At 35.3% G+C, this 12,201-nt stretch overlaps 1 protein-coding gene across 1 annotated transcript in view; it reads left to right on the plus strand.

Moving 5' to 3' along the window:
• Positions 1 to 12,201, plus strand: part of ROS1 (ROS proto-oncogene 1, receptor tyrosine kinase) — a 142,127-nt gene that overhangs the window by 70,709 nt on the left and 59,217 nt on the right. The window contains exons 24-26 of the mRNA XM_023218993.2: positions 656 to 861; positions 1,751 to 2,037; positions 5,495 to 5,674. Of these exons, the coding sequence (XP_023074761.2) occupies positions 656 to 861; positions 1,751 to 2,037; positions 5,495 to 5,674 (673 nt within the window). The remainder of the gene's footprint in view (positions 1 to 655; positions 862 to 1,750; positions 2,038 to 5,494; positions 5,675 to 12,201) is intronic.

The raw sequence follows: 12,201 nt of genomic DNA on the forward strand, positions 1-12,201 counted from the left end.
ACCCTGTCTCTACTAAAAATATAAAAATTAGCTGGACATGGTGGTGCATGCCTATAGTCTCAGCTACTCATGAGGCTGAGGCAGGAGAATAATTTGAACCCAGGAGGTGAAGGTTGCAGTGAACCAAGATCATGCTACTGCACTCCAGCCTGGGTGAGAGAGCCAGACTCCATCTCCAGGGGGGGAAAAAAAGGAACTAATTTACTGTGGGTAGTAATGAGAAGAAGAAGTCAAGGAGGACCATATTTGTCAGGATTAGCTCCTTGGGTGGGTGTTGAAAATCCATAAAAATATAAAATGCAGGAGAAAAAGAGGTTTTGGGGTGGGTGATGAAGTCAGTTTTCTGGGATAATTCATATGGAAATGTTCAGTTGGCAGTTTAATATTTGAATCAGTAACTTGTTACAGATCTTGTCTGAAGGTATAAATTTGTAGCACTGGCTTGTAGATTGCAGTTAAAGCCATGATAGTTAGAATCATTTAGGAAAAATGTGAGAAGAGGACCCACGTTACAATGGTATACTATCCAGATTGCTGAGGTTTGGGATTACAAATGAGAAGTGGAGTAAACAAATGATATGGGTGAATATAGAAAAGTCTTCAAATAAAAAAATAACCACTCTCTTCTTGGCTGTGTTCTCTACCTGTTGTTAAGCTTTTCCGAGATTCACTGGTTTTTGATATCACAGTTATTACAATTGACTGGATTTCAAGGCATCTCTACTTTGCACTGAAAGAATCACAAAATGGAATGCAAATATTTGATGTTGATCTTGAACACAAGGTGAAATACCCCAGAGAGGTGAAGATTCACAATAGGAATTCAACAATAATTTCTTTTTCTGTATATCCTCTTTTAAGGTATGTAAATGCAAATATCTTTTTATATTGTGATGAAAGAGATAGAGACATATTTAATGGAATGTCTTTGATTTAGTCGTAGAAGACAATTATGGGAAAATAAGATGCTTAGGGCTCTTGGCCCACTATATTATAGTAAGTAATTCTTCCTGTAAATTAGGAGCCGCAACCACAAATATGTAAACTTAATGCATACCGACAATTTGACTAACACAGTTAGGCTAATTACCTAACAGGAAACAATAGCAGATTTTTATACTAGTGAATGCAATAGCATCATCAGTGGGCAAGGACAAGAAGAGGATTGAGACGGTGGCAAGAGATGAGCAGGAACAGATGGGCAGCATGTCTTGCACAGCAAAAGTTATTCTGTGCTCATCCATCTTAGTTTAACTCATATCCTCACAAGATGAGCTTTAAAGTCGCCTTTTAGCACCTAAGTAGCAATTTCCTAGGCTGGAAAGATGCATTTCTGTTTGTGCAATAAGCATGGGGATAGGCTATTTTGAAACTAGATCATTAGCTAGTATTAAGAAGCAGAAACAAACATGAGAGGAGCGGAATAGAGATGGACATTGATGAAAATTATGCAAATACATTTTATATTTCAGTTATTAAGTGGGCCTTTTAATATAGCACCTAAGGTCATTCTGTTCCCAGACTTTAGTTGTAAACACATCTATTGAGAAATCATTGGAAATGCTACAAGTTAGACTTCTTGTGAATTCTTCCATCTCAGAAAAAGGTTATTGAAAACTTGACCATGCTGTCTCCAAAGGCTCCATTTGTCCCTCACAGTCATTAGGAATGGTTGCTCTGCATTAGAAACCAATGTTTGAAATGATGTATTTTACTCATTAAGTTGGGGGGACTTTTTTTTCCTCTATAGTCGCTTATATTGGACAGAAGTTTCCAGTTTTGGCTACCAGATGTTCTACTACAGTATTATCAATCACACCTTGCATCGAATTCTGCAACCCAAAGCTACAAACCAACAAAACAAAAGGAATCAATGTTCTTGCAATGTGACTGAATTTGAGTTAACTGGATCAATGGCTATTGATACCTCTAACCTAGAGAAACCATTGATATACTTTGCCAAAGCACAAGAGATCTGGGCAATGGATCTGGAAGGTTGTCATTGTTGGAGAGTTATCACAGTACCTGCTATGCTTGGTAAGATGCTGATATATGTGCACAGATATATTTGTTAATAAGAGCAGCTCCTTCAATTGCATTTAAAAAGAGCTTGCATTCCCCATATACTCAAAAGAATACACACATGATATTTGTTCTGTACCATGCCAAGTGTTCTTATAGAATTCAAATCAAGTTGTTTCCAGGAAAATTGTATGTAGTCATTCACATAATTTTCTAAATCTGTGTTTTAAAAAATTGTAATTAATAATAGAGCTACAATTTAATGATTTTAACTGTATGTTCTTAGCATGTACTAAATGCATTATTTTAGTTAATCTTCATAATGCCTCAGTGAAGTAGGTACTAATATCCTCATTTTACAGATGAGGAAACTGAGGCTGAGAAAAGTAAGGTAACTTTTCCCAAGGGCCACAGTTAGTAGAAGTTGAAACTGGGTCTAACTACAACATGCATGATCTTCCCGCTATCCTAAATTATTTCCACTTTGATGATTCCATAGGTTCCACTTTCAACATGAATTGGTCAATACTTGGGTCTATCTGTTGAAATTCAAATGCTTGTAGAATAAATATTCGAAAGTCGAGTACAATTTGGAAGTCTCCTAATTAGGAGTAGTTCAACAGAAAAAAATATATACTCTAAATACCCCATATACTCTTAAAATTACTCTTCATTGCCCAGTGTGGTAATCACTAGCCACATGTGGTTATTTAACTTTAAATTAATTGAAATTAAGGCCAGGTGCAGTGGCTCATGCCTGTAATCCCAGCACTTTGGAAGGCCGAGGTGGGTAGATCACTTGAGGTCAGGAATTCGAGACCAGCCTGGCCAACATGGTGAAACCTTGTTTCTACTAAAAATACAAAAATTAGCTGGGCATAGTGGTGCATGCCTGTAGTCCCAGCTACTCAGGAGGCTGAGGCAGGAAGACTCGCTTGAGCTCAGGAGGTGGAGGTTGCAGTGAGCCAAGATGGTGCCACCGCACTCCAGCCTGGGTGACAGAGTAAAACTCTGTCTCAAAAAAATAAAATTAAATAAAATTAAACATGTAATCTCTCAGTCACACTAGCTAAATTTCAAGTGCTCAAAAGCCACAAATAGCTAATGGCCACTGTGTTGGACAACATAGGTGTAAAACATTTGCATCATCACTGAAAGTTCTATTGGTCATTGCTGGGTTATACAGTAAAGTTTTGAAATTGCAAATATGTGTGTATGTGTTATAATTGTACATAGGTTTTGTTGGCATGTAAACCAAGACCTTTTAGAAACAATTCCTATGTTTAGAGGCCTTTTAGAAACAAGGCCTGTTAGAAACAATTCCTATCATTAAATAGATTTAATGATAGAGGTAATGTTTTGAATGATTCCTCCTTAGGTATGTTACTTGTTTCTGTTAAACCTGTGACAAAAGCCCTTTCCTTGATCAAAATGTAGTTATGCTCCTCTGAGTTCTCTTATTGACTATGCCTCAACCTTAGTCTTCATGTGTCCATCCTTGCTGAGTTCAGTTTTAGCAAGAATCCTACAAAGTCAGTTTAGAGAGAACCCCCTTTCACTGATACCCGATCAAATTCTTCATTGCCCACCCTTGATGGACATTGGTCTGACTTGAGTAAGAATCCTGTTTAGGCTCTTGGCCTGCCTTTAGCAAGAATCCCATTAGGCTAATTTAACAAGGATTGCCCTATCCTGGATGCCATCTCTTAGTATTTCTCCACCCAATGACTTCCTCACTCAGTTTTTTGGCTATAAAAACCCCAACTGTCTGTTACGTTGCAATATTTGTCTTTCCTAGTGCACTATTGCTCTTGTCTTGACCAAAGTCTTTCTTACCATTTTAACAAGTGTCAGAATAATTTTTTCTTTAACATTTGATACACAAGACAGAAGAATTATCTAGTAGACCATTATATATGTATAAAAATGGTCAGTTTTTCATAAACTTGTAATTAAAATCCTAAAATTAGAAAATTAGAAATATTTTAGAGATCATTTGGATGTTACGATGTTGTAAGAAATTTTTCCTTTAAAAAGAGTCATGCTTAAACAACTGTTTCTTCAAAAAACCCTGCTACTTTATAAGGAAGTCTGTTTAAGCTTTTGGACAATTCTGAACATTGGATTTTTTCTATATTTAGCCAGTCTTCTCTTCATTTCTCCCATTCATTAGTCTTAGTTCTTACCTCTAAATTTACAAAGAATAATGTAATCACTTTCCACATGATAGCCATTCAACTATGTAGAGATAACTGTTGTAGCTCATTGTAAGCATTTTTTTTTTTTGAGACAGGATCTCACTTTGTTGCCCTGGCTGGAGTGCAGTAGTGCAATCATGGCTCACTGCAGCCTCCATCTCCCAGGCTCAGGTGATCATCTTGCCTCAGCCTTCCAAGTAGCTGGGACTACAGGTGCACACTACCATGCCTCGCTAATTTTAATATTTTTTTGTAGAGATAGTGTCTTGCTATGCTGCCCAATCTAGTCTTGAACTCCTGGGCTCAAGCCATCTGCCTGCCTTGACTTCCCAAAATGCTGGGATTACAGGCATGAGCCACCATGCTAGAAGCAAGCATTTTCTTTGGAGGAAAAATTCAAGTATCTGCAATTGCTCCCCAGGCAATGTGGCATCTAAATCTTTGCCCTAGTCACCCTCCCGTGATTTCATTTCAGCTAGTTAATATTCTCTTAAATATTGCCCCCATAAAGACACTTCACTCTCAATGTGTTCTTATCAGTGAAGGGAGACTCTAACTATGAAGGTCTTCTTTTTGCTGTAGCCAAAAGTGGAATCAGATCTTTAGTATACCTGCCATTGAAAGACCATAGTCTTTTCCACATTCATTATTATTAAGCCAGATCCCTTTCATTTGTTCATTTACAGAATTGATAGGAAACTTAAATTTAGGATTTTACATTTGTTCCTATCAAATTTGAATCAATTTCCTGATTCTGTTGTGATATTTTTGAATTTCAAGGCTGTAACTGAACCTGCTAGTGATGGTGATAATCACATATTATCTGCAAAGATGATAAATGTGTTTACTATGCATTCATTCCAAACCATTGATAAAAATATTGAGAAAGGCACTGAGCCCTCTGCCTATCATTTAATACTTCCCTCAGGTTGGCATTATTTGATTTTGAGTCACATAGGTGGGTTTTAAATCCTGGGTCTGCCCTTTGATGGCCTTGAGCAGATTATTTAACTCCTTTAAATTTCAGTTTGCCTTTCCACAAAATGATGTTGGTAATAATAGTAGTTACCTGATTGATTTGTATATGGTGCTAAAATGAGAGAACACCTCTAAAACCCTTAGCCAAATGACATAAAATGAAGATTTTTTTTTCATATTGAAATAATAGATTCAAAAGTTAGTAATTATATATAGGAAAATAATTTCATATATTATTTAGAGTAAAAAATGTAAGATATTTATTTTGTTCTTTACATTCCTTACGTTTTTAACAGCAGGAAAATCCCTTGCTAGCTTAACTGTGGATGGAGATTTTATATATTGGATCATCACAGCAAAGGACAGCACATGGATTTATCAAGCAAAGAAAGGAAATGGGGCCATCGTCTCCCAGGTGAAGGCCCTAAGGAGTAGGCATATCTTGGCTTACAGTTCAGTTATGCAGCCTTTTCCAGGTAATAAAGTCACATTCGTAATCAGCTTGTTCTCCCAATTTAGGGTCCAAAAACTCTCATTATGTCTCCTTCTCCAAAGCTGTCCCTTTAGCCCTTTTGTTGTGCTCTCATCCTTGCTCCAAACTCTGCCAGTCTTTAGTGTGCACTGTGATTGCTGTTTGCCCTGGATCACAAATTACCTCTATGTGTAAACACAGCTCAGGGTGTGGTGGGCAACTTTAGTCATGGGAAAACTGCGTCCTGTTGTTCTCTCTGCCTGTCCTCTTTCTCTTCTCAGTCCCATAATTTCTCTTCTTTCTCTTATTTCTCCTTTGCTGATATTTTAGGCCTCCCAGTGGTGTCAAAAAGTATTGCATACAACCATGTTTTCAAGGTAACGGGTTATACTTGTGCTATTATGCAGTATGCAGTATTATGTATCAAATCATTAAGTATTAATATATACTATTATAATATGTAGTACTATTTAACGTAAGACTGTGCTACCATTTTTATTAAGTTTTTATCTTTTTAAAAAAAGTGTTACTGTTTTTAGTGTTATGCCCCTCATCCTACTTTTCCTATAAACTGTGAGTTTTATTGTGTGATTTGTATACCGCAGTGATTCCTAGAAAGGCATGTATCATGTTATAGCAGAACCGACTATATATTTTCTACTGACAGTCATCATAAAGCATTGTTGAAATCTAAAAAACATACAAACAAAACAAAAACAGTATTGCATGGCCTCATTGGCATTTTGTCAAGGCTTTGTTTGCCACTAAGGTGCAAATATCATTCTAACTTAAATATAACTGTCCTCTGGAGAGAGACAGATGTGAATGACATAAACTCCCTTTGTTTAAATGTTTTCAGTTATAAAACATGTAAATTGAAAAATGTTAAAATTTATAAATAAAGCCTACTTTGTATTTTTGTAAAATAATTTATTTTTCACTTTGAGAAATTTGAGAAATGTTAAAGGTTCATGTGGCATCTGGTTTCTGGCCCAGGAGCTTACAAATTGCCACTCCACCCAAAAACAAGTAAAAGGCTGAGCGAACTGAAAACTTAATAGCTCTTCTTGGATCCACAAGAGAAGTGAGGTCACAGAGCAAACTGCTGTCCCCAGTTGGAAAGACAGATTGGTAAATACAGAGAATTATAATTTACCAGAGCAAAAACTCATGAGCTAAAACCTTTTTAGAAAGCAGTGTTAGCGGTAGAAAAATCTAAACAGTAACTGATGAATTGCTTGAGGCTCAGTTGGGTAACTCTGAGAGTTAGAAACTTGAAGGGGATCCAGTCATAGGGGGGCTTCACACTTTTATAAGTTTTACCTCCAGGAGCTTTAACTGGTTTTTTTCTTAGAAAATCTCCTTGTGCTTCCCACGGAGGGAAGGGAAAAGGAAAAATTTGGAAAGGCACCGGAGCATTCTGTTCTTCTTAAGGTCTGCGTCCAAGATACACTAACCACAGTTGGACCTGCTTGGGTTTTATCAGAGCTTAATTGACCGGGCAAAGAGAAGCGCCCAACCCCAACCCATTCCAGCCATCGTGTCCCACCTAAGCGGGGTGGGAGAATGAAAAGAACCTGTGAAGTTCACATTCGAAAAGCAAAGCAAAAACCCACTTGAAGACTGAGATCTAATCTAAGACTGTAAAATGCCTCCCCTCCCACTACACCTTACCACCACATTCCTAAAGGCCCACTTACAGCACTTGCTTTCACCCAGTACAGCATATTCAGCTATCAAGAAAAAATTAAAAGGCATAAAACACAGATTGAAGAGATAGAGGAACTATCACAACCAGATTTCAATATGGCAGGGATGTTAGAATTGTCAGACTGAGAAGTTAAAATAACGATGATTAATATGCTAGGGGCTCTAATGAATAAAGTAGACAGTATACAAGGACAGATGGTCAATGTGAGCAAAGACCTGGATATTTGAGGAACAAAAAGAAAAGTTAGAGATAAAAACATTGTAACACATGAAGAATGCTTGATGGGCTTAAAAGTAGGCTGGATGTGGCTGAGGAAGGAATCTCTGAGCTTGAAAATATCTCAGTAGAAACCTGCAGAACTGTAAAGCAAAAAATAAAAAATAAAAAAAAAAATCCAGAACAGAATATTCAAGAACTGTGAGGAAACTACAAAAGATATAAGATAGGTATAATATGAATACTAGAAAAAGATGAGAGAGAGAAATGAACAGAAGAAATATTTGAAATAAATATTTGAAACAATAATGACTGATAATTTCCCCAAATTAATGTCAGATACCAAACTACAGACATGGGAAGCTCAAACAATACCAAGAAGGATAAATGCCAAAATCTACACTAGGCCTGTCATATTCAAACTGCAGAAAACCAAAGATAAAGAAAAAAAATTCTGAAAGAAGCCAGAGGAAAAAGTACTTTAGCTATAGAGGAACAAAGATAAGAATTATATCCAACTTCTCCTCAGAAACTATATAAGCAAGAAGAGAGAAAAGTAAGATATTTAAAATGTTGAGAGAAAAAAACACTAACCTAGAATTCCATACCCTGTGAAATTATCCTTCAAAAGAGAAGGAGCAATAAGGACATTCTCAGACAAAAATTGAGAGAATTTGTTATCAGTAGACCTGCTTTGGAAGAAATGTTAAAAGAAGTTCTTTAGAAAGAAGAAAAATGATACAGGTCAGAAATTCAGATCTACAGAAAGAAAGGAAGAGCATTAGAGAACAAATAAGTGAAGATAAAGTAAAAGTTTTTCTTTTTCTTAATTGACTAAATGGATAATAGTTTGTTGAAAATAATAATAGCAATAATATATTCAATTATATCCACTTATGCATGTATGTGTGCATATATATGTGTATATTTATATTAAGCAAAATGAATCACAGCAGTGACACAAGGGATAGAAAAGAGGACTTGGTATTATTTTGTTATTATAAGGTACTGCACACCTGTGAAGTGGTATAGTGTTGTTTGAAGGTGGACTTGAATTAGTTGTAAATATACATTGCAAATTCAAGGGCAAATCACTAAAAAGTGTTTTAAAAAAGTATAACTGATTCCCAAGAAAGGAGAGAAAATAGAATCATTTAGAATGCTCAGTTAAAACCACCAAAGTCAGAAAAAAGTGGAAGACAAAAGTAGGAACAAAGAACAAGGGCAACAAATGAAAAATAATAGCAAATATGGTAGATACTAATTCAACTATATCAGTAGTCACTTTGAACATCAATGGTCTAAATACACCAACTAAAATACAGAGGTTGTTTGAGTGGATCAACAAGTAAGACTCAACTATACATTGTCTATAAGAAACCCACTTTAAGGGTAAAGACACGTCATATAGATCAAAAATAAAGGGATGGAGATAATATATCATGCTATTGCTAATCAAGTGAAAGAAGAAACAATTTCAGACAGAGCAGACTTCAGAGCGAGGAAAGTTATAAGTGATAAAGAGGGACATTATATAATGATAAAGGGATCAGTTCTCCAAGAAGACATAATAATCCTTAATGCATATGTCCCTAAAAACAGAGCATCAAAATACATGAGGCAACAACTGATAGAACTGCAATAAACAGATGAAGCCACTATTACCATTGAAGACTTTGCAATGTCTGTCTATCAGAAGTGGGCAAATCCAGCCAAAAACAATCACTAAGGATATACTGATGAACTCAATAACACCATCAATTAATTTGCTATAATGGACATCTATCTACTAATAACAATTTATCCAACAACAGCAGAATAAACATTCTTCTCAAGCTCACATGGAACATTCAACAAGACAGACCATAAAATACACTTTAACAAATGTAAGAGAATAGAAATCATACAATATCTGTCCTCAGACTACAATGCCATTTAACTAGAAATCAGTAACTGAAAGATAGTTGGAAAATCTCAGAACACTTGGAGATTAAACAACGTATTTCTAAATAACAAATGGGTAAAAGAAGAAATCTCAAAAATATTTTGAACTAAAAATGAAAACAAAACATCAAAACTTATGGGAATCAGTAAAACCAGTTCTTAGACGGAAGTTTATAGCACTGACTGCATGTATTAGAAAAAAATGATCTAAAATTATTTAAGGTAAAATTAGGAAACTAGAAAGAGTAAATTAAATCCAAAATAATAAGAAGAAACAAAATTAAAACAAAAGAAAAAAATAAAAAGAAGTATAGTAGAAATCAATGAAATTGAAAACAGGAAACCAACAGAGAAAAATCAATGAAACCAAAAGCTGGTTCTTTGAAAAGATAAATAAAATTGATAAGCCTCTAGCCTTAGAGGCTAAGAAAAAAAGAGAGTGGATGCAAATTGCTACTAGTAGAAATGAAGATGGGGACATCTCTATAAAACCCATGGAGATTAAAAGGATAATCAAGGAATACTATTAACAACTCTATGCTCACAAATTTAATAACCTGGATGAAATGGACCAATTCTTTTACAGACACAGTATGCCAAAACTCACAGAAGAAGAAATAGACAATCTGAATATGTCCACATCTATTAAATAAATGGAATCCATAATTAATAGCCTTCTGAAATAGAAAGCACCTGGGCCAGATGGATTCAATGGTGCATTCTACCAAACACTTATGAGAAAATTGTACCATCTCTACAATGTCTTTCAGAAAATGGAACCAGAGGGACTACTTCCAATTAGGCATTTATTCTAGGCCAGAATTACCCTAAAACCAAAACTAGACAAATATATTACAGGAAAAGAAAATTTTAGACCAGTATCTCGCTTGAATATTGCAAGAATTGCAAAAGTCCTGAACAAAATATTAACAAATCAAATTGAGCAATATATTAAAATAATTTTATATTACAGTCAAGTGGGATTTATCTCAGCTATGCAAGTTTGAGCCAACATTTGAAAATCAATTAATATAGTCTACTACATCAACAGACCAAAGAGGAAAAATCAAGTGATCACATTGATAGATGCAGAAAATGCTTTTGACAAAATTCAACATCAATTAATGATGGAAAAAACTTCAGCAAACTAAGAATAGGGGTAACTTCCTTGAGAAAGAACACCTATAAAAACTTTGTTAACATCATTACTTAATAGTGAGAAATTAGAGGCTTTCCCACTAAATCAGAAACAAGGTAAGGATGTTCCCTCTCCCAATTTCTTTTCAACATTGCAGTGGAAGTCACAGCATGCAACGATACAAGAAAAGGTATACAAAGCATACTGACTGGGAATGAAGAAATAACGCGGTCTTTGTTCACAGATGACACGATCATGTATGTAGAAAATCTGAAAGAATTGACGAAAAGACTCCTGGTACTCATAAATGATTATAGCAAGTTTGCAGGACATGAGGTTAATATACAAAAGTCAATCACTTTCCTATATGCCAGCAATGGACAAGTGGAATTTGAAATTAAACACACAGTATCATTTAGATTAACACCCACAGAAAATGAAATACTTAGGTATAAATCTAACAGCATATGCACAAAAATCTATATGAGAGAAACTACAAAACTCTGATGAAAGAAGTCAAAGTACTAAATAAGTGTAAAGATATTCCATGTTCATAGATAGGAAGACTCAATATTGTCAAGATGTCATTTCTTCTCAACTTATCTATAGATTCAATAAAATCCCAATGAAAATTCCAGCTAAAGTGATTTTGTAGATATTAACATCTGATTCTAAAGTTTATATGGAGAGGCCAAAGACCTAGAATAGGTAGCACAGTATTGAAGGAGAAGAACAAGGTTGGGGAAGGCTGATATCAACTATATGACATTCTGGAAAAGTAAAAACTATGTAGACAGTAATAAGATCAGTAGTTGCCCGAAGGCTGGGGGAATAAGTGGTGAATAGAGCACAGAGGACTTTGAATGCAGTGGAACTATTCTATGTGATACTATAATGGTGGATACAGGTCATTACACATTTGTCCAAACCCATAAAATGTACAATACAACATTGAACTCTAAAGTAAACTATGGACTTTGGGTGATAATGATGTCATTTTAGGCTCACTGATTGTAACAAATGTACCTCTTTGATAGGGGTAAAAGTTATGCATGTGTCGAGAAAAGGAGCATCTGTGAAATCTTGGTACGCTCCCCTCAATTTTGCTGTGAATCTAAAATTGCACTAAAAAATAAAGTCTTACCAAAAAAAAAAAAAAAAGTCCATGCAGTATCTGAAGTTGAACGACACACACACGTAACCTCCTCCCAGCCCCACACACGAACACGCTCCAAAATGAAGTCCTAAGAGTAGCATGAGCTTTTTTTTTAAAAAAAAAAAAACCTGGAACTCATTAAGAATATGATTCATACTCATTATTTTCTTTAAAAAATGGAGTCAATTTTATGTCGCTAGTTTCTAGGTACATTATGAAGAGTACTTTACCTCCATCTGCTGGAAATTTTAAGCAATTACAGGTTACCTTGGTCCTTTTTTTTCTGAAGGCATTCAATTATCTTCAAAATGTATGGGATTAAAAAAAGTAAGGGGAAAACCTGTCTTTCTGTCCTGAATAATGTTT

The sequence above is a fragment of the Piliocolobus tephrosceles genome, chromosome 5 (assembly GCF_002776525.5).
Source record: "Piliocolobus tephrosceles isolate RC106 chromosome 5, ASM277652v3, whole genome shotgun sequence".
Taxonomy (NCBI): Eukaryota; Metazoa; Chordata; class Mammalia; order Primates; family Cercopithecidae; genus Piliocolobus; species Piliocolobus tephrosceles.